At 59.9% G+C, this 21,981-nt stretch overlaps 2 protein-coding genes across 5 annotated transcripts in view; one reads left to right on the plus strand and one right to left on the minus strand.

Moving 5' to 3' along the window:
• GRAMD4 (GRAM domain containing 4) overlaps positions 1 to 10,443 on the plus strand; it is a 68,596-nt gene extending 58,153 nt beyond the window's left edge. For 3 of the 4 annotated variants that reach the window (XM_032492497.1, XM_032492499.1, XM_032492500.1), the window contains 12 exons: positions 69 to 160; positions 1,191 to 1,239; positions 2,327 to 2,398; positions 2,842 to 2,885; positions 2,961 to 3,070; positions 3,752 to 3,906; positions 4,949 to 4,966; positions 5,404 to 5,548; positions 6,308 to 6,401; positions 7,083 to 7,167; positions 8,063 to 8,131; positions 8,396 to 10,443. In XM_032492497.1, coding sequence (XP_032348388.1) covers positions 69 to 160; positions 1,191 to 1,239; positions 2,327 to 2,398; positions 2,842 to 2,885; positions 2,961 to 3,070; positions 3,752 to 3,906; positions 4,949 to 4,966; positions 5,404 to 5,548; positions 6,308 to 6,401; positions 7,083 to 7,167; positions 8,063 to 8,131; positions 8,396 to 8,500 — 1,038 coding nt within the window. In that variant the 3' untranslated portion in view covers positions 8,501 to 10,443. The remainder of the gene's footprint in view (positions 1 to 68; positions 161 to 1,190; positions 1,240 to 2,326; positions 2,399 to 2,841; positions 2,886 to 2,960; positions 3,071 to 3,751; positions 3,907 to 4,948; positions 4,967 to 5,403; positions 5,549 to 6,307; positions 6,402 to 7,082; positions 7,168 to 8,062; positions 8,132 to 8,395) is intronic. The other variant, XM_032492498.1, reaches the window with a different exon arrangement.
• A 3,161-nt stretch (positions 10,444 to 13,604) lies between these two features.
• CERK (ceramide kinase) overlaps positions 13,605 to 21,981 on the minus strand; it is a 39,729-nt gene continuing 31,352 nt past the window's right edge. Inside the window, exons 9-13 of the mRNA XM_032492501.1 lie at positions 20,075 to 20,180; positions 19,442 to 19,518; positions 18,562 to 18,767; positions 17,355 to 17,563; positions 13,605 to 15,682 (exon numbers count right to left, since the gene is read on the minus strand). Coding sequence (XP_032348392.1) covers positions 15,625 to 15,682; positions 17,355 to 17,563; positions 18,562 to 18,767; positions 19,442 to 19,518; positions 20,075 to 20,180 — 656 coding nt within the window. The 3' untranslated portion in view covers positions 13,605 to 15,624. The remainder of the gene's footprint in view (positions 15,683 to 17,354; positions 17,564 to 18,561; positions 18,768 to 19,441; positions 19,519 to 20,074; positions 20,181 to 21,981) is intronic.

Genomic DNA, 21,981 nt, shown 5'->3' on the forward strand with positions numbered 1-21,981 from the left:
CTGGCCCACCTTGAGCCACACTGTCAGGTCGCTGACGTCTCCCACCCGCTTCCTCTCCGAACCCGCAGGTGTACATGAATGCTGTGTGGCACGGCTGGGCCATCCCCATGTTCCTGTTTCTGGCGATTCTGAGGCTGTCCCTCAATTACCTCATAGCCAGGTGGGTGCTGTACATGCTGGCTGTGCCGTCTCCCCACGTCACACACATGTGGCTCGGGCCATCGTCCTGGGTGGCTGTCCTCTTGCAGGCTCCTGAACCCCCAGCAGGATGGTCCACTGGGGCCGGCAACTCTGACCTGCAGGTCCTGGCTGCAGGGTCATGCCAGCTCCCCCCCGCCATGTGCTGCTTTAGGGCAGGAAAGGCCCCCCCCAGACCTCGGCAGTGACCTCCCAGTGTCGGGTTGCTGGAGCTGCAGTGGCTCTGAGCCCGGGAAGTCCCGCTGGTGAGGGTGCAGGTGGCAGCAGGGTGGGGGCTCCGAGGGGCTGGTCAGGGGTCCCCAAGCCCAGGGTCAGGCTCTGCCTTTCCTTTGTGCTCTCCGAGCACCCTCTTTCCACCTCGAGGCTGGGGGCTCTGTTGGAAGCCAGCAGGCTGGGGTGGGAACCCCTTGTCCCCAGGCCCCTGGGTCTGTGTGGACCTGAGGGCGCCCCCCGGGGGGGCCTCAAGCTCCCACCAGAACTCAGAGGCGGCCCCACCTGCCCCTGCTCAGCCGCCGGAAGCCGCCGGAAGTCACGCTCACACGCCCGCTCTCCTCCGTGCTCCTCCCTGCCCGCTTAGGCCGGTTCACTTGGAAACGTTTTCTGTAGAAAAGAAAACCTTTAAAGGCTTGCAAAGGGTCCTCCGGGCCCCGACTAGACATGCTTCACTGAAGTCCTCACCGCTGCAGCTTCGCTGACTTACTCTGAGAGGCCCAACCCCTCTGGGTACTTGAAGTCTGTCTCCCACCGAGGAGGGTCCCTGAGGGAGTGGCCGGTGGGGTGACTGGGACCGTCTGCTCTCAAGGCCCCAGGAGCGGCCCAGGCAGTCTCGGCAGGGGGCCGGGTGTTTCTGAAGCCCATGTCCCCAGGGCTGGCCGGCACTCCCTGGGGTGCCTCCCCGTGGGGAGCACAGGGCGGGTGATTTGATATTCTCTCTCTGACTCCATCACCTGCGGACGACGCTGTGTTGAAGGCCTGCTGTCTCTGTTTTCCAGGGGCTGGAGGATACAGTGGAGCATCGTGCCTGAAGTGTCTGAAGTGGTGGTGAGTCCCGGGAGGGGCGCCGTCTGCAGGGCTTAGGCCTTTGCCCACCAGCCCCGTTCGGAAGGCCGCTGATTCCCCAAGGCCTCCCGATGCAGCTGCGTGGACACCCTCGGGGAGCCCTGCCTGGCGAGGAGAGGTCGGGGAGGAGGCGGCCAGCTGCCCCGAGCCTGGAGCCCCGTGCAGCTGCACCCTGACCCCTCGCCAGCTGATGCCCAAGTGCCCCTCACTGGCCTGGGCTTGGCCTGACCCGACCCTCCTCAGCTGGGATGTGACGTAAGGGGGGGGGGCAGTGAGGGGGCCACCTCAGCCCCTCACAGACTCCTGTGTGGGGAGGTGAACCAGGGGCTGGACCAGTGGACGTGTGGAGCAGGGGTCAGCAGGCTACCTGTGGCCTGCTGCCTGATCTTGTAAATAACGTTATATTAGCACACACCGTGCCCGTTCGGTTACGCCTGGCAGTCACGTTGAGTTGCTGAGACACTGTCAGGCCTGCAGAGGCGCGTGTGCTGGCTGTGGGCCCGTGACAGAGAAGTTGGCTCACGGGGCAGAGCCGCTGGGTGTGGCCAGGAGCGAGGCCATGGTGCCTCTGTGACCCGTGTCAGATGTTTGAGTACCTACTGTGTGCATGGAACATGCAGTAGGGGTGGGGGATGTCCGTGGTGTCTGCAGGGGCCCCTTTAGGCAGGGCTTGGGGAGGGCGTCTCAGGGGAAACAAGCCTGTGCCCGTTTGGACCTGGTACCTGGAATAAACTCAGGCAAGCAGGGCGAGGTCAGGCCCCTTCCTGCTGGGGCTTCAGTTTCTCTGTTGTAACGTGAGACATGGGGGGCTGCGGGGTCCCAGGTGCACCTCTGATCTGTCTAAACGTGAATCGGAGCCTCAGCGCTGCCTGCAGGGGGGACCAGAGGGGTGCTGCTGGAGCAGCTGCCTGTGCTGTCCGCTGGGCCTGCAGGGATGGCCGTCCCACTGGCTGCGTCTGAGCAGCCAAGACCCTGGTGCTGGGGCCGGGAGGCCTCCTTGCTGTTTTTGTCAGTGATTTCTCTGACCTGTTGAATTTCAGTGGAAATTCTCTTTCCCCTTTGACTGAAGGAGCCTCCAAAGGAAGACCTGACCGTGTCCGAGAAGTTCCAGCTCGTGCTGGACGTCGCCCAGAAAGCCCAGGTACTGCTGCGGGCTCTGGCCGGGTGCCTCCGGGTGAGCCTGTCCAGTGGGGGGACCCCAGCACCCCAGAACTCCAGGCCCGGCTCGTCCACTGTCAGCTCAGCAGTCAGCCTGTCCACTGGTCCCTCGCTGACACCCAAGACCACCTGGTTGGTGGAGAGGGTCCCCCTGGCTTCGAGTGGCGGCCAGCACCCCAGCTGGTGGAGCCCCTCCCGACCAGAGCCAGACAGGCTCCCGAGAGAGTGTGGGCCTGGGGCCCCCGTGGTGATCAGCCTGTTAATCTGAGATTCAGACCAGACCGGGCACTCAGCCCTGAGGCTGAAGCAGCTGGGTGGGGCCACAGGGCTCTGGGCTCCGGCTGCGGCCTCCCAGGTGCTGTGCGCCCCCCCGGCATGGCCGCGCGGCCCTGGGGGTCTGTCGTGACGCAGCCGCTGCCCCCACAGAACCTCTTTGGCAAGATGGCCGACGTCCTGGAGAAGATCAAGAAGTAAGTGGGCCCTCCGGCCCTCCCGCCACGCCGTGGGTGCGGCCCCGCCCGGCTGACCGGCCCTCTCCCTTGCAGCCTGTTTATGTGGGTCCAGCCCGAGATCACGCAGAAGCTGTACATCGCACTGTGGGCCGCCTTCCTCGCCTCCTGCTTCTTCCCCTACCGCCTGGTGGGGCTGGCCGTGGGTAAGGAGATGCCCGCCTGGCCAGACCTGCCGCTCCACGGTGCAGCCCAGGGCCCAGGCGCCTGCCGATCCCACACACCTGCCCCAGGCCTTGGCCACCAGGAAGGAGGCATTCCTCCCTCCATGCCTCTTCCAGGGGCTTTTTATCAAAACGTCTGAATTTGGGAGGAACAAAGGCCACGGCGTGTGGAGGCACTGCTACGGTTTCTTAGGTCAAACTTGTTTTCTGCCAGCTGAGGGGGAGGCGCTGGTGGACCCGAGGCCCTGGGTGGGTGCCACGGTCACCTCTGAGCACTCGGGGGCTCGTGGGCTCTCAGGGGACGGCGTCAGGGACGTGAGAGGTCAGGCGTGAAGGCAGGAGAGACCTGGGGTGGGAGATGGCGTTGGGGGGGGGCCCTGCAGCATGGGGAGCCTCAGAGTGTGTGCCAGGTGTGGGGGGCTCGAGGGGGTCAGGGACAGTCGTGGGCCGGGGCAGAGGGCGTGTGCGGTGGGCCCTGGGGGTGGGCGGGTCCTGGGGGTTTAGGAAGCGGAGACGGCAGGGTTTGTGGTGGATGGGGGGGGGGCAGGGAGCCGGGTCGGGGTTTGCCCTGAGCTGCTGGGCAGGTGGTATGGCTGCTGCTCAGTGTCACCAGGGAGGTGGCAGGAGCACTCGGGTGGAACGGCGCCTCGTCTGCTCCTCCAGGGCTCTACGCTGGAGTCAAGTTTTTTCTCATCGATTTCATCTTCAAGCGCTGCCCGAGGCTGCGGGCCAAGTACGACACCCCCTACATCATCTGGAAGAGCCTCCCCACCGACCCCCAGCTCAAGGAGCGCTCCAGCGCCGCCATGTCGCGCAGGGTAGGCCCCGCGCGGGCGGGGAGGGACCAGGCCCAGCCCCGCCCCCTCACACCCGGCCCGCAAGGGTGCTGGGGTCTCCCGATTCTCTGGGACCCTTGAGACAGATGACTGAGGGGCTCTGCTGCTCCCAAGGTCCCTGACGGACGTCTGGGGGCCCAGCCACCTGAAGGCCCCTCAGGGACCCGCCCACAGACTGGCTGGGGAGTAGACCCTGCTGAGCCAGGCTGACCCCAGGCCAAAGGCAGGAAGGGGAGGGGCATTGGCCTTGACTGTCAAGGACCTGGGGGCCTTGGGACCAGGGAGCCCTGGGAGTGACCACTCCGTGGGTAGGTGCTGGGTCCCTGCTGTCCCCGGCTCTGAGGCTCTGGCAACAGGGCCAAGGTGGGCATGTTTTATGCTCACAGGCTGGGACTGGGGCCCTGTTTCATTCATAGTGGAAGGCCAGGTGGGCGTTGGCACTGTGTCCAGAGCCGGGACGTGGTGGGCAGGCTGGCCTTGGTCCTCTTCTTGGGGTCTCAGACGAGTGGGGAGGTTCTGGGCTCAGTAGGACTCCCAGGGTGGTGTAGGAGGGCTTCCTGGAGGAAGTGGCATTGGCTTTCAGTCTGGTGTGTAAGTGATCCCTAAGGATAGAGTGTCCAGTGACCCATCGATGCTTCTATCAGTGGAAGGGAAGCTCTGGGTCAAGTGTAGTTTCTTGGACAACAAAGCTTGTTGAGGACCCAAACTCATAAGCCAGGTGTGCAGGTGGGCAGGCCGGAGCAGCCCGCACCTTGGTGAGCCGGTGGATGGCTCTGGTCATACAGGCGGAGGTGGACCTGAGGGGTGAGGCACAGGAGCAGCCAGTCTGGCTCTCCCTAACAGTCACAGACTGGAGGGGGCTGGGCAGTGGGCTTCCCGGGGCGGAGGGCGCCCCGCCAGGGTGTCGCAGGGCCCTGTGTCAGCACGTACAGCTCACTCAGCTGGTGTTTATGACCTCATGTCACGTGGACCCCCGCCTTTTCTTTTGTCTCGGTCATACGTGTCTGTTGACCTTTCCGGCCAGCTGTCAGCGCACGACAAGGTACGGTGTCCGTGTGGGACCGCCTCTTCCCGCTGTGCCCTGATGCTGTGAGGTGCAGTGCCTTGACTCTGTTTGACTTACTATTGCTGCTTTTGGCGGCCTGTCCCATGGCCGGTTCTGGTTTCTGAAATTTTGGCATGAGCTGCTGGACCACATGTGCTGGGCTGGGCTCAGCACAGCGTCTGGGGGCAGTGACTTCACCGGGGGAGAGGGGCAGCCCCCTCCCCAGCAGCTGGGCTTCTCTGCCCAGAAGGAGGGCTTGTGGGACGAGGACCAGGCACCAACGGGCCTTTTGGGGGGTGTGCACCCCACACCTGGGTGCCCCCTGCCTCTCGCCTCGTCCACGCTTGCAGCTGGCCCCGGGGAGGCCGCGCGCACCCCGGCCCCCCTGCCCGCCGTCGGGCCGCGGGGCTGACGGGCCTGTGCGCTCTCGGCAGCCACAGACCGCTGCCTCGCGGACCTACGCCTCCAGCGCACCCGCCGGCCTGAGCAGGGACGAGGACCCCGGCCGCGTCCACGGCACCAGGAAGGGCAACTTCCATGAGATCTTCAACCTGACGGAGAGCGAGCGCCCGCTGGCAGGTGCGTGCGGGACACGTCCGCGTTCAGGCCAGGTGGGGCTGCCCTGCCCCAGGGCCGGGGGCCTGGTGGCGGGGACCCAGGAGAGCTGCCTGCCATCTTCTTCCTGAACTTGCTGGGTGGGCGGGTTGGAGGGGCAGGTAGGCCTGCGGTGAGTGGTTTGACAGCAGAAAGGCAGGCAGCCTGCCCCCGAGCAGAGCCCACCAAGCGGGCATCCCAGCCTCAGGGTCACGCGTGCCGGTGCTGCCCAGTCCTGCCCTGGATAAGCTGGTGCACACTGGGGCTACCTGGAGAGCCAGGTGGTGACAGGCAGGTTGGAGCCCAGGGCCCTGGCCATCCTGTCCTCCCTGAAGTGCCCACCTTGCTGGGCTCTCGCCTGAAGGGGCCTTCAGTGTTTTGGCACCTGCCGTGTGTGATACCAGCTACAGAAAGCAAACTTGGGAGAATTCCAGTCTTGACCTCCTGAACCCTCGTCCTGCGGACCTGGACCACGATCCATGTGCTCTGAGAGCCAGGGCTGCAGTTTGATTTAAATCAAGCTGTTCTTTAAAAACCACACAAAGTCCTGTGCGTTCCTGGGGGAGGGGCAGCGCCTGCTGCCCAGGTGCTCTCAGTCGCCACTTTGTCTGTGATCCCCCTTTCCTCCCACCCTGGGTGGAGGATGAATGTCGGTCCTTGAAAAGCCAGCACTGATGGTTCCAAGGTCAAACCAGAGGGAGGCTCTTTCCAGCGGGGAAGTCACGGCCATGTTGTCCCCTTCAGTGTGTGAGAACGGCTGGCGCTGCTGCTTGATCAACAGGGACCGGAAGATGCCGACCGACTACATCAGAAACGGGGTCCTGTACGTGACGGAGAAGTGAGTGAGGCGGGCGCATCCCCGGGGTGGGCTGCGGGTGCTGTGACCCCCACGGTTAGAGGTCCAGGGCGGCCCGGGGCTGGGGCCCCCGAGTCCTGTGACCGGCCTGAGCCGGCAGTGCCGTCCCTTCCCCAGGCCCCGGGATGGCCCTGGTCTGGGCTGCTCAAGCCGCGTGGCTGGAGCTGTGCGGTCCCGCCCACAGGGGTCCCAGCCCCGGGGCAGCAGGCAGGATCTTAGTTAGTTTCCTTCTGGGGCGTGGCAGCCAGGCGTGGGAGGTGGGGGAGCAGGTCCAGGGTGGGCTCTGTTCTCAGCATTGGGGGCCCTCGGCCACCTCATCCCCTACCCTCAGCCAAGGAGCCACCCCTCCCCCTCTACCCTTTCTTGGGGGGAACTGGCTGAGTAGACCCCTGGCTGGGCCTACGGGACACTCGCATCTCTGGTCGGGGTCTCAGTGATGTGCCTGTCATAGGAACGTGAGTCAGGGCCAGCACAGAGCAGTGGGTTTTTAACTCGAAAAGCCCTGAGACCTTTGTAAAAGTAAAATCTTTTGTGAGAGGCCAGCACACTGTGGCAGGTTGGGGGGGCCTCCGTCTGGGGCTGGGGTGGCAGCGGCCGGCAGGGTCCCCTCTGGTTCACGTGCTGGGTTGGGCTCTGTCCTCCCTCCTCTCCTGCCCCGGGTAGTTACTTGTGCTTTGAAAGCTCCAAGTCCGGCTCCTCCAAGAGAAACAAAGTCATCAAGCTGGTGGACATCACAGACATCCAGAAGGTGGGTGCAGCCCCTGCCCTGCCATGCCCCCCCCCAGGCTTAGGAACACATGGTTGAGTTGGAGGTCGGGTGCGTTGAGAATGGGGGTGCCCTCTGGAGACTCCGGCGGCATCGCCCCTGCCCGCATCAGGGCTCCCCTTCCAGAAGGTGTTTCTGCAGAACCCTGCGGCGCCGCCAGGCAGTGTCCCTGCACCGCGGGCTTCCTCTCCTTTGCTGGCCCTCCCCGGGGACCAGCACCGGCATTCTCGCAGACAGGAGGGGAGGCGCGGTGAGGTGGGCCCAGGCCCTGAGCCCGCTCCAACCGCTGTGCAGTCTGCCCCTGTCCCTGACCCGGTGCCTCAGGGCAGGCTGCCCCTGCTCCAGTGTCTTCTAGCACTGTCCGTCCTGTCTGGGGCAGGCACAGGTGTGTGCAGTGCCCGGAGGAGGGGCCGACACACAGACTTGGCAGGGGAGCCGGGCCCACCCGTGCCCCTCTGAGCACCGTGGGGGGGCCCTGTGGTCAGCTTGGTGGCAGCTGCTTCCCTCTAGTGGTGTGTCAGGGGCACCCGCGCCGTGGCTACGACAGATCCCTCCCATTCTCCGTCCGTCCCTCCTGTCCCAGAGAGAAGGCGTGTGGACGGCGGGGTCTGAGGAGCAAGACCGGGCAGGGGCCTGTTGCTCACACGCGGTGCTCCCCCGGGGCGGCCCTGCCGTTAGTGCCAGGGCGGGATGGGGCGCTTGCAGGCCTGGTTTCTGACTCACAGTCCGTCCTTGTCCTCTTGTGGCTGGGAAGGCCCGGGCCCGCATGGGCCTTGCCATCTGGGGCTCCATGGAGAATACCCTGGGGCGTGGGGGGGTGGGGGGTGGCTGGGCAACGTCCCTGTCCCCAGGTGACGCCCGTGCTGTTGGCTTTCAGTACAAGGTCCTCTCTGTCCTCCCGGGGTCGGGCATGGGGATTGCCGTGTCGACGCCATCAACCCAGAAAGTAAGTTCTGGGCGGGGCAGGGCGGGGCAAGGAGGGGGTGGGTGGGCGCGGGGACATTCTTGGGGCGAGCTCAGAGCCCCAGGCTGGCCAGGTTTGCAGCTGGATGGAGCAGCCTGGGAAGCCCCTCCCTCCTGGGCAGCAGGGACCCTGAGGCTGAGCCCAGCGCAGGTGCCCAGGGAGGGAGGGGTGGTGCTGGGAGCCGGGCTTCGGGGCCGCGTGGACCTGGCCGAGGGCGGGCTCACCGACAGTGCGCCCTCCCGCCAGCCGCTGGTGTTCGGGGCCATGGTGCACAGAGACGAGGCCTTCGAGACCATCTTCAGCCAGTACATGAAGATTACGGCGGCGGCGGCGGCCGGCAGTGACAGCTAGTGTCGGGTCCTGGACGTGGCTGGAAGCTTTTCTTTTTTCAGCAGTTTGGTAGTGGAGAAAAATTGGACATCCTCGTGATTTTTTGCAATAATCTCCCGATCTGTGGTTTCTCTTGTGTTGACCCTGCGTTTCACAGACCCCTCGCACAGGGGTGGGGCTCTCAAGGGAGGCCCGTCTCGTGGACGTCTGTGGACACAGAGGGCAGAGGGGCCTCGGAGGCCACCGGGAAGGACGACACACGGGACAGAGTGCGCGCGCCAAGCACAGCTGCTCCTCTGTTCCCGCCTGGGCGGGGCTGGCCGCACAGCCAGGCCTCGGGGCCAGCAGCTCTTCCGCACCAAAGCCATACTGAGGAGCACGCGCGGCCCCTCCCTGGGTGAAGGACGTTGGCGACGAGGGGTGCAGAGGGCCCTTAGCAGCCACCGTGAGCAGCCAGCCCTCGGGGAGACCCCGTGCGTGTCCCAGCCAGGAGGCCTGTCCTGGGCATCCGACCAGGACACTGGTGTGTGGGGCAGCGCACCCGTTCAACACGCCGCGCTTCGCAGGGGCCCAGGAGGGCAGCCGCGTCGGGGGCACCGGGCTTCGGGGCTCGCGCTGGCCTCCAGGCTGGGTCGGGGAGGGAGGGGCTCGGGGTGGGAGCGGACAGCCTGCCCCTGCGGGCTGCACGGGGGTCCTTAGGAGCCGCCGGCTTCGGGGCACAGCCGTGAGCAGGGACCAGGGCTTTGGAGCCGCAGCCCCGGCGCCCACACACGCAATGAAGCCCCAGCCCTCTTGGAGGCCGGAGCAGGTGTCTCCCAGGCCCGGTTCTTACCGGTCAGCCCTTTAAGGTGGCGGGGCGTGGGGACAGCACAATGGCCTCAGAGAGGGACACGGGAGGAGCCCGCCAGGCCAGCGAGGCCGCCTTCCCGCTCAGCACATGTTCAGTGCGGGCCTCTCTGGTTCCTTGGCTTGTCCTGAGTCCTCTGGGTGTCGCTGAGGTGGATTTTTGAAGAAACAGAAGATTATATTTTTTACAGAGAGCAAGCTGTTTTTCTTATTTTTGTATCATTTTTCAGATGTAATTTTTACCTTTGCTCTGATCCTCATTTGCTGGTGGCATCGCTCTTGTCACCCCGTCACAGGGGGGACCTGCCCACCAGCCAGACGAAGCACACGCCCCAGCCCCTGGGTGAGATCTTGGAGCCCCAGGGCCCGCCCGGCTCTCAGTCACACGGCCCTCGGCATTCGGGTGATTCTGCAGGTTGATCTTTAGTAGATGAAGGCAGAGCCCACCCTGACCCTGGCTTTGGCCCCATGGTCAGCGCCGGTGGACCGGTCTTCCTGGGCCCCTGAGGCCCTGAGGACACACCCAGCCTGTGCCTGAGGCAAAGCAGGGGGGCTGAACTGGCCCAGGAACGGCTGCAGTGGACAGGGAGTCCGGGATGCTGTTTAAATCCTCTCCCTCGGGGCTGCCGTGGGGCCAGCGCGTGTCCCTGTAAGGCCCCTGTCCCCAGGTGGGGCGGGCGGGCCCTGCAGCGCGGCCTGCCCTCTTCAGAGCGGCGTGGTTGGCGGGAGTCCCTTCTGAAGACGGAGGGAGATGAAGGCTGACCATGCGCTGGGGGTGCTGCCCCCAGCTGTGCGGGGCCGCTGGCAGGCCCTTCCCGGGAGCCCAGGACCTTTGTCAGGAAGAGGGCACACCTGTGCAGGCTTGGGGCTCCCCGACAGAGGGGACCTGCAGCTTTTATTGAATTGTGTGAATCTGGGCAGATACTTAATTTCTGCAACTAATCACTGAACTAGAATGAATGTTAAATTTTTTATGTCTGAAGCTTGAGTCTATTTTGAATCTGTACATAATCGTTACCTGTGTAACTTTTGTTCAACAAAGGATTGTACTGTATGAACTGATGAAAAAAAACGCTGTAACTTTTTTTTTTAAAAGAAAACCTTGTTTAAAGAAAAAGTCTTGTATAAATTATAATTTTTATTTAAATAAACCTGAAATGCTTTGTGCTCAGGGGCGGGGGGGCAGCTCGGTTTTGCTGGTAGGGTCCCCATGCACTGTGGGCGGCTGGACTGGGACAGGCTGACACCACTGGCCCCTTGGGGTGGCCCAGGGCCCCTGTGGCCACTAGCACTGAGGGGCAGTAGGGATTTCGGCAACAAGGCCAAGGAGTGAGGTGGGCGTCCAGGGGGATGGCGAGAAGCTGGGAGGCTGGTGGCTGGTGGCCGGCAGGGAGGGGCATGCAGGGGCCAGTGCTCGGGGCAGCGGGGAGTGGCGGTGGGGGTGCCCAGAGATGGGGCAGAAGCAGCACCTTCAGTTTGGGGTCCAGGTCCTGGCCCCACCCAGAGGTGCCTTCCCTGGGGGCCGTGGGCATCTCTGGGACCAGGTGCTGCCCTTGGCCCTCCCCCTGAGGTCTCAGGCTGAGGGGCCCTGCTCAGAGGTGGCCTTAATGGCACTTGTGGCTCAGCTGTCTGGTCACTGACACTGGACACAGAAGGATGCAGGAACCCACCTGGCTACTGCAGCCACTGGGCTTGCACACAGACACCCGAGGGCACCCAGCTTCCTGCACCCTGAACCCCTGAGAGGCAGAGGACTGCCTGGGTCCCAGGGAGTGGCCAGAGCTGGATGGAAACCAGGTCCGGTGGGCCAGCTCCACTCTCAGAGCTGTGGCCTCGCACACCACACCTGTTCATCTGTCCACCTATCCTTTCATCCATCCATCCATCCACCACCAGGGCTGTTCCAGGGGCTGGGATGCAGCAGCGACGAACAATCCCTGGGGCCTGGCACACACCCAGCATCCCGGGAGGCTGCCCCTGCCTGGTGAATCCTGACAACACAGGAACGTACTATTTACAGCAGCGTCGGTGAGTGGATCTGATGAACGTAGGGTAAATAGAGAAGGTCCCACATTGACGAAAGAGGGGTGTTCGTGGTGAGCCAAGGGTTGTGGTTAATACCGTTCACCTCACGGTAACCAGCAGGCAGAGCCGACTCCACAGTTGTTGGCTGTAACAGGGACTGGAGCGAGGGGGTGGCTACCAAGGTGTAGACCCTGGAGACCACAGGAGGCACGGGGAGCAGCCACTGCCCGTAGGCCAGGGCTGCGCATGAGCGGAAGGATCCAAGACCCTGTCGTGTGCAGGAGAGCCGCCCAGCTGGCTGCGACCTGCCCCCAGAAGCCCTGCAACCAGAAGCCCAGCTCCTCCCTCTGGGGCCCCGTGGCCCTCACTGTCCCAGGCTGGCCTCACACCAACAACAAAACCATAGAGAAGAGCCTCAGAGATTCGTGATTACAGAAGCCCCAAATCTACAAACCATTTAAGAGGCACGTGTTCTGGACACAATCTGACAAATAAAAAACAACTGCATTTCTGTGCAAAAACACATTTTAAAGGATAACAGATTGCAAACAGGAAGTTTTTAAGAACAAATCTAAACAGAGTAAAGAGACTGACGGGAAGATTGTCGACCTCTACTGAAGACACACAGCTTCGTACACATGGAAACACACATGATGTTCACAGACATAGGAAACTCAGTTTTATGATAACAAGGTCTTCTCAGAACACACAGAATGACAGTTACAGGAAATGACACGCAGTACAATGCCTTTAAATAAAGGGCAAAACCTGCAAAACTGAATACACCATCTGAGAATAAACACATAGGGCAGGGAAAAACCTTTCTCCTACCCTCTTAGATTCAGGAACTGAGGCCTGTGAATCAAACTGACAAAAGGCAAACTAGAAGAAAAGGCATACAATTTTTTAAATACTAATGTGTAAATTTATTTTTATGTGCCTGGAGGCTTTTTAGAGAAACAGTGGAGACCCAAAGAGGTGGTTAGGCCCAGAGCCTTATGTACCATTTTAATAAAGGGCCATACCCAGGCAAATATCTGGGGGGAACGCTAATTGGAAAAGACACACACACCCCAGTGTTTATAGCAGCACTACTTAACAACAGCCAAAGCATGGAAGCAACCTAAATGTCCATCAACATATGACTGGAGAAAGAAGATGTGGTTATATGTAGAATGGAATACTACTCAGCCATGAAAAAGAATAAAATTCACAGCAACATGGATGGACCTGGGGACTGTCGTACTAAGTGAAGTAAGCCAGAAAGAAAAAGAAAAATACCATATGATATCACTCATATATGGAATAAAAATAAAAAGCACAAATGAACTCATTCACAAAATAGAAACAGGCTCACAGACAGAGAAAACAAACTCATGGTTACCGGGGGGAAAGGGGGTGGGAAGGGATAAATTGAGAGTTCAAGATTTGCAGATACTAACTACTATATATAAAATAGATAAACAACAAGCTTCTACTGTGCAGCACAGGGAACTATATTCAATACCTTGCAGTAACCTATGATGAAAAAGAACACGAGAAGGAATACATGTGTGTATGTGTATGACTGAAACATCATACTGTACACCAGCAATTGATGCAACACTGTAAACGGAATGTACTTCAATTAAAAAAACAAAACCCAACAACAACAAAAAATGAAGGGCCGTAAATTAATCAGGAAGAGACAAGACAAAGGAAAGGCAGCTTGGGCTTCTGGGGTAAAAGTAACCGCTGGGGAACTGCGAGCGGGGGAGGCTAAGGGCACAGGAGCGCGGTCTCACTGAGGCCCGTCTGCACGGACCCGCCTCAGTGTGGACGGTCTCCAGTGCTGAAAGTGGTTCCGGAGAGCGGGGGCGCCCCTCCCCGGGGAAGGGCTGTCCTTCCCCGCAGGCGGGGGAGGGCAGAGGGCTCCTTTTGCACTTGCTGCTTAACTGCCTTCTGCTCTAAGCAGTCCTTGTGCCCAAGTGGCATATTTGGTGCCATGGTCTGGCTGTCTTGCACAAAAAAGTAAGGGAATGATACACTCAGCTTTCAAAATGGTCACCTTTCGGGAGGAGGCCGGGGAGGCTCGGTCCACGTGGGACCGCGGGGAGCTCTGGGCTGAAGTCCGGTTTCCTGGCGCTGGGCCAGGTGTGGGGGGCAGGGACACACACCATCATTCCCCGTGTCTCGTTCTTTAACTTGTACGTGTTTTCACAGAAAACACTGCTTTGAAAATAACAGGAACTTGTAAGAGGGAAAAAAAGCCAAATTCTGCCCAAAGTAACTTTATTTCTCTTCTCGAACACATCAGAGTGAATATGCCATTTTCTAACCTTGAATCCAGCAAGATTAGAAGGGAAATTAAGATACCCCCCCACACACACCGCCCAGGGACAGGAGACGGCGGAGAGACAGAGTCAGACGCCCACTGACGCCCTCACCTCGGAATCCGGGCGACCAGGAAGAGGGCCTGGGCGTAGCTGCTGCCCCTTTCGCACCGAGCCACGAAGGAAGTTAGAACCTAGACTAGTGCCTCTCCGTGATCCTGAGAGCTCACTCTCCAGCCATTGGTTCTGATTTTTCTCTTAAAAAATCAAGACTGCAGGCGATGTAGTCGCTGGGCCAGAGTCCTGGCGTGCAGGGAGGTCTGAAAGGTCTACGGTCCCGTGATGTGTCCTCCGCAACTCTGGGGGATGAGGGGGACGGGCCCCAACAGTCACACGACCCCCAGGAACAGTTCCAAGGTTCACAATGTCCAAGGTCAGCACGTGGTCACTGATTCTCGCCAAAGCCACCCGGGAGCCACGTAGTGCGGCTTGGTTTCTCGCAGAACGTAAAGTCCTGACCCTCCAGCCTGGATGGCTTTTCTAGAATTGGCAGTGGATTCCAGGGCGGGCCAGCGACCGGGAACATTCACCAGGATGAGAAAGATGGAGACTCCCGGGGGTCCCTCGCGCCCCCGTGCGGAGCAGCGGGCCTGGAGCGTCTCTTTGCTCCCCACCCCCACCATCATCGGCCCCTCTGACGTTCGTGATCACTCAACATGCTCTATCAAAACCGCTGTTGAAGCTGCCCTCGCATCCGGCCTGGGCGGGACTGAGGGAAGAAGTGGGGGCTCTCACGTGAACTGCAAAGCAGAAATCATTCCCAGCGATTCTGAGAATGCACCGCGTGCGCAGGCGGCCCGCTGCCACCGCCTGGCCCCGCGCCACCGCTGGTCTCCGCCGCAGCCTCTCACGCTTCCAGTGAAGGGCTTCAGGAGTTCACCCTTCCACGCACACGGGGAGCACAGACCAAACGAGGCCCGGAGGGAGCGCCCCGCCCCCGAGCGGGGAGCAAACCGAAACATCGACAGTCAGGACCCCGCAGGCAGCCTTCTGGCTTAAAGGACAAAACTTGCAATAAATACAAAGAAGTTAAGTGTGAAGATGAGAAAAGAACAAACCTGGCCCACGGACACAGCCTCGGGGCTGCACCAAAGTCAGCCCGGAGGGTGGGGCCCTCGCCCCAGGGGTGGGCCCTCGGCGTGAAGCTCACCCACCGCGCAGCTGCCCTCTGCCATCCACCCTGCGCCTCCAGGGAGCACGGTTTTTCTATATTTAAAGCAGTAAGACACGTGCGAGGGCTTTACAAGCTGCCAGTCCCAGAGCTCCTGCCTTGGTCCTGCTCCCAGCTGGATTGTCTCAGAAACAGCCCTAGGATGAAAGCCAGAACCGAGGGCGTAAAGACACAGCGCCATCACTGTCAGCGCCCTCCTCGCGCTAAATCGGGCTGCTCTGCAAGTGTGACCTGAAGCAGGACTAGTGTTGCCTTGCTGTTGCAGGGACAGGGAGGGCCCGGTAACGACGCCCGGCCATGAGCCAGGACGCAGGCAAAGACCACCAACTGCTCTCCAGGCCTGGCTCACAGCCACCAGAACGAGCCGGCGAATCCCACCTGCGGCCCTGCAGACGCCGCGCCCCCCCCCCCCCAATGCACAGCACTCACATGGTCAGATCTGCACGGCGGCACGGCTACAGTCGCGAAGCTGGCGCCCCAAGCCCGCCAGTGCCGCCTGCTGACAGTACGTTACAGCACATGCAGCCCTGGGATTCACACAGAACTGAAAATGCCAAACGTGGCCCCAGAACTGGTGACAGAAGGTATTTTTTCTAAAATCAAGATTTAACTATCAAAAATAAATTTCTAAATTTAAAGGTATATCAACATAATTGGTCTGCAGTAACTTCCTTAAGTAAGCGTCACACTTCCCGAGCACAGCAGGAAGGCGGGCGTCGCGAGGTGGTGTCTCAGCTGCCTGGTTCCTCGATTCCTCGTGCAAAGAGCCGGACCAGCTGGCAGTGGACCCTGCAGAGACCAAGGGCCGCACTCACACCCCGCGCGTCCCCCGGCCCTCGGCCCCACAGCCGGCCCAGGGCGGAGGTGGGCCTCGTTCACCATGGACAGTGGGTCTCACCGCGGCCGTCGGGTCCCACCCGGCAGTGACAGGTCAGGGGTGCAGAGTGATTCAGCTACACCCCTGAGAGGCCCATCTTCAAAGGGCAGCTGGTGGCCAAGCGGAAACCCAGAGATCTAGAGACCCGGTTCTAATTCCAGCACCACACTTGCCAGCGAGTGACAAAGCCACAGGCCTCCACTGCCCCGACCTCATCAGCACCGACCGCACAGGCCCCAGGGAGGGTCCCACGAAGGGCAGCCCCACGCATGCAGGAGACGCAGGAAATTTTCAGTCATGGAAGACAAGCAGCCCCATGATGGCCAGAGAGGAGGGCTGGGCCGAGGTCCCCGGGGACCCCCCTGCCTGCCACACCAGCTCCGGGACGTGATGGGTGAGGGGCTCGGAGGTCAGCGTGGGCTCTTGGGCCCCCTGCTGGCAGGGCGACCTTCCCATTTCATTAATGATGTCACAGCCTCCTTGGATCTTTAGCAACAAAAACCCCGTAATTGACTCACTCTTCAAGGCACCGTAGTATTTATCAAGTTAAGATATTTTTCACAAAAGAATGCCTTGCCTAATTTTCAAAAATTCATAAGCCAGTAGGAAAAATAATTCCATTTCTTAACTCGTAAAATGAGTCTACAGAAGCCGAATCCCTGCACGTACGACTGGCATGGTGGGGTTTCCTGTCAGCTCGTAGCCCCTGGTCCCCAGACGTGAGCTGGGCAGCCACTGCCACACTAACCACATCCTGGTCACAAGAACAGGGAGCAGGCGGGCGTGGGACTCAGGCCCCTGATGGCTTCGTTTGGACGCTGATGGTAAGACGACAAAGCTGGGACCAGCAGCTGGTCAGCTGAGAAGCCAAAAAGTGGGGACTTATCAACAGGGACACAAGTCACCTTCCACACTGTAACTGGACACGTGGAAAGGGACACCCACCACATCACTCATCCTTCCACGTGGCAGGCAGGCGGGCCTCCAGCTGCCCCTCACCTTCCTCATGTGACGCCCGCGCCGCTGCCATCAGCGAGTGTCCAGCTTGGTCTCCTTCAAGCGGACCAAGATCCTGAAGACATCCATCCGGGGGCAGGGTCCTTCTGCAAGCCTACCATTCTCCCTAATCTCATCTAAGTTTTACACCCACACCTCAACCAATAGCCTACTGCAAAAGCCAGCTTCCTTCACTGTACCTGTCCACGGGGAAGAAACTCGCCTTGCACTCGTATGGTTGTGTGATACGTGTAGTCAGACTACAGATTTCCAAGTCCAAGCGCAATGGGCCCAGCAGGCCCGGGACCAGGGCGTGAGCCTGGTGCCAGGCCCTCGGCAGGGCTGCAGCTGGGCTCCAGAACCACCTCCTGGGGTCCAGTGAACCCAGGACTCGGAAGTGCCCACGAAGGCGGCTTGTCTGCTTAATTAGGAGATGGGAGCAAGAATGCCAGGGCTGGGGTGCAGGGCATGGAAGAGAAAAACAAAGTGGGGGGCTTCCGAACCGGCGAACCCCCCAGCATCTTCCCGAGGCCCCCACGCCGTGTGGCGCCGGAGATGGCGCGGCGGCGGCCTCCGAGCCCCGCTCACCTGACGTCCACGGCGGGGCTGCGCAGGACCTCGCCGTCGCAGTTCCAGGAGCTGCTGGGCGCGGCGCAGCAGCAGGGCGGCTGGTCGCTGCAGATCTGCCCGAACCGCTTCTTCCCACGGCCCCGGACGCTGCCGTCCTCGTCCTCCGCCGCCTGGGACACAAACTGGAACCTCTTGACGCGGTAAACTTCAACGAAAGTGAAGTCGAACTACCAAGAGACAGCGAGACGGGCCGTGTTCCTGGAGGCCGGGGCCGGGACCGCCTCCAAGCTGCCGTCCCACAGCTGGAGACGAGGAGTCCCCCAGGCCCGCGTCCCAGACTCTTAAAACCCGGCTCACTCGCAGGGACAGAGGCTTCTTAAAGAATTCTGTGGGGGGGGGGGGTGCAGCGCAAGTGGGAGAGCACGCGTTTAATCAGCACACAGGTCCTCGGTCAGTCCCCAGCACCTCCTCCAAAAACAAGTAAAACAAGGAAACCTAGCTACCTCCTCCCCTAACAAGATTAAAAATGGAAAGAAAGAGAATTCTGTGCTTCCCGAGCACTGACTTGTACCATTGTTTATCTCCTCAACCACCTCTACTTAAAAAGCCACATAAAAACACCACCGCGGGGAGGGTGCAGCTCAGCGCAGAGCGCGCTTAGCACGCAGAGGTCCTGGGTTCAACCCCCAGTGCCTCCATTAAAAAACAACAAAAACCATTATCAGACTAGATCTTACAAACAATTTAAGTAAATAAACCCACAAATCTTACTGAAACCAGAGGCTGACCAGCAGCTGCACTTGTCCGGGCACTGTCAGACCCGGGGTCTCCCCTGGGTCACCACAAGGGTGCCGGGGACTAAGGAAAGGTTTGCTGGAAGGGTCTCCACAGAGCTCCTTTCTGGGAGGCAAGATTTTGTTGTAAGTGACCCGCCAGGGCAACATAAAATGTCACCGCATCGCTTTGCTCTGTTAATAGCAAGAGAAAGGACAGGAAAACATGTCAACATTCCCACCTCCTAGTTCCTGTGCTCAAGGACTTTACCTTCTTAGATGAGACTTTATAAGAAGTAGCTACGAAGGAGAATTTAAAACAGGTGAAATGCAAACAAAAATCTCTCGCCCCGCCCCCTGACCTCACAGTGGCTCTCCTACAGCACAGACGGGGTCACCCAGGCGGAAGCCGCCCGCCAGCCCGGCCCACGTGAGGGAAACGCAGCCCTCACCTGGTCGCCCTGGTTGGTGTGCCTGACCAGGAACCTCAGGAAGTTGAACCTGGAGCATTTCCGGATGAGGATGAGGTCAGAAGAGCCGTCCCCCAGGTGGGCGGACGGGGAGAGGCCCCTGGGGCACCGGGGACAGGCGCAGGACATGTTGGTGGCGTTGATGGCCAGGAACTGCCCGCAGACGACCTTCCACTCCTCCACCTCCTCTGAAGCAGAAAGAATTGCAGACACTGCATGGAACCTGAGCTGGTGGGTGGGGGTCCTGAGCTGACAGGGACGGGATCACCGCCATGAACGCTCCCTGCAATCAGCCATCAACACAGAGAAAACCGTGCGGCTGCTGGGCTCTGAGGTCGCTCCCGAAAGGCAGAGCTGTTTCTTGGGTCCTCATCTGGGACTTTTGGACAATGATTTTAAAGCAGGGCTCACCAAATCTGGCTCACCACCTGGTTTTGTGAGGCCTGTGAGCTGAGAATGATTTGCACATTTTTAAATGGTGGGGGAAAAAGACCAAAAGAAGAAAAGCATTTTGTGACATATGAAAAATGACACAAAATCCAAATTTCAGTGTCCGTAAGGAGTTGCTGGAGCAGCGCCGAGCCTACTCCCTTCCAAGTGGCTAGCAAAGCCTGAAAACTTTACTCGAGCCCGGAGCACAACCACTGACCCCGTTCCAGAACATTCTAGAGACTGGCACCACAATGGTATTTCAGAGGAACCTGGCAGGATGGGCACGACCACAATATCTGGCAAAGGCCACCGCATGCCCTGCCTGGAGCTAAAGCGGGAGCAGGCACAGAGCCGTGGGGCGGACGGGGCAGGTGGGGGAACCCGGGCTGGACTGGGGTCCCGGCCGGGCAGCAGCCGGCCCGGGCCTTACCGCCGCTCTCCAAGCCGTACAGCGACCGCTTCTGCTCCTCCTCCAGCTGCTGCCTGCTCTGCCTGCAAACGAAGCACCTGGGGGACGAGAGCCCTGCCTTCAACGCGTGGACACACGCCTGAGTGTTCCAGCTCTCTTCACGCGACAGAAAGTTCAAAAAGCTTTCCTTAAAAATACTTTGCTCGCATGTTGGGTTTTCAAAATTAGATCCACTTTAAAAAACTGCAGACATCAGGCCTTCCTCTGACATTTATAAACACGGCAAAGAGCAGAACACCTGTACGTCCATCTAGTCACACACAGTCCACGATGCCAAGTCCGCACAGATGTGCGGAGGGGCTCCCACTGGCTGGCCCACTCCCCTCACTCAGCCCCCCGGGGCTCAGGGTCTGGACTGGCCCCTCCTGACCACAGGGTGGGCCCCTCAACTGGCGGGGGCACAGGAGGCCCGTATAGTCAGTTCCATGGCCGCCTGTAGCAGGACCCCGACCTCTGGACGCGCTGAACCAGCACCCACCCTCCTCCCCCCGGTCTACACTGCGAGGACTGCGCACCCACTTCACAGCAGGAGCCCGAAGCCGGTTGGGCTCATATCGCATCATCTGAACAAAAACACACAAGGGAGGTGCTTACCCTGCCCGGCAGGGCTTCCCGTCCCGCGGAGAGCCCACCGTGTGCTGCGCCGGGAGGAAAGACACCGTCCCTTCGTAGCAGTGATGGGAGAGGAAGGTCTTCAAACCTAAAAACAGAGCAAGATGGAGAAACACATCCACACGCGTCACTTCTCAGGGAGGAGGCCTCACCGTCGGCTGCCGCAGGGCAGGGGGCATGGGTGACCCGAGACACCCGGTGACAGGGCGTCCGCAGGAGGCAGGGCCCGCCCGCTTGTCTCAGCTGCCGCCACCACCCCGGGGACTGCAGGCTCCCGGCCACCACACTGCCTTCCACACTGGCAAAGGGGACATCTCTGCCACCAGCGACCCCTTGTGGCCTCGACGACGTGGCACCGCTCAGTAACTGAGACTCCTGGCTTTCCTAAGTTCTTCATCATTCCGTTCCCAAGATTAAGGTTTTAATAAATATGTAGCTTTGCACTTCTTATGTTTTAATTTTAAAACCATGCTAGTTTTATTAAGTGGACATTTTTAATGGATAAAGTTCACCAAGGTACCATTCCTTTCTCTCCCAAAGGGTTTAGATTTTAATGTTTGGAATTATTCAACTTAACACAGGCAGACCTGGCTTTGGGGTGCTTCGCAGAGACAGCATTTTTTCTTAAAACAAGTTGAACGTTTGCGGCAACCCTGCGCCACTCTCCCCACAACCTTTGCTCACGTTGTTTCTGTCATATTTTGGTAATTCTTGTAATACTTCAGACTTTTTCATTACTATCATATTTGTTGCAGTCGTCTGTGATCAGTGACCTTTGATGTTACTACGGTCACTGTTTTGGGGCGTGACTAACCGTGCGTGTGTAAGACGGCAAACTTAATTGATACACATCCCGTGTTCTGACTCCCCCGACTGCTGTTCCCCGGTCCCGCCCTCTCCTCAGGGCCTCCCTAGTCCCTGAGACACAACAATATTGAAAGGTGGGCCAATTAACAACCCCCAATGGCCCCTAAGCATTCAAGTGAGAGTCCCGCGTCTCTCATTTTAAATCAAAATCTAGAAATGACTAAGCTTCGTGAGGAAGGCAGGTCGAAAGACAGAAGAGGCTGAAAGCCAGGCGTCTTGTGCCAGAGAGTCACCCAGGCTGTGGACGCAAAGGAAAAGCTCCGGAGGGAAACTGAACGTGCTGCCCCAGCGAACACACGATGAGAAACGATAAGAAAGCGAAACAGCCTAATTGCTGACACGGAGAAAGTCTGAGTGGTCTGGACAGGAGATCAAAGCAGCCCAACGTCCCCCTAAGCCAAAGCCAAATCCGGGCGAGGCCCGAACTCCCTACAACTGTGTACAGGCTGAGAAGCGAGGACACTGCGGAGGAAAAGTGTGAAGCCGGCAGAGGTGGGTTCACGAGGGTTCGGGGAAGAAGTCTCTCTCGCAACTCAGCGCAGGAGCAGCAGGTTCTCCACAGGATGCAGCGCAGACCCCTCGTGAAGGCGGCCGCGCTCAGCCTCGCGTTTTCAACGCAGACAGAGCGGCCTTGTATTGGAAGACGCCGCTGAGGACTTCGATAGCCGGAGAGAAGTCAGCGCCTGGCTTCGAAGCTTCGAGGGACGGGCCGGCTCTCTCGTGAGGGGCTCACGCAGCTGGCGGCTTCCAGCTGAAGCCACTGCTCGGCGCCCATTCCGAAATCCCTAGGCCCTTACAATTCACGCCAGATCCACTCTGCCTGAGCTCTAGAAAAGCACCGTCAAGGCTCGTTTGTAAATACTCGTTAGCAACACGGTTTACTGAGTATCTGAAGCCCACTGTTGAGACCTACTGCTCAGTAAAAAAGATTCCTGTCAGATACGGCTGCTCGCTGGCAGCGCCTGGTCACCCAGGAGCTGATGGGCACGGCCAGTGAGATCCGTGTTCTCATGCCTGCAACA

Source organism: Camelus ferus, chromosome 12 (genome assembly GCF_009834535.1).
Source record: "Camelus ferus isolate YT-003-E chromosome 12, BCGSAC_Cfer_1.0, whole genome shotgun sequence".
NCBI lineage: Eukaryota > Metazoa > Chordata > Mammalia > Artiodactyla > Camelidae > Camelus > Camelus ferus.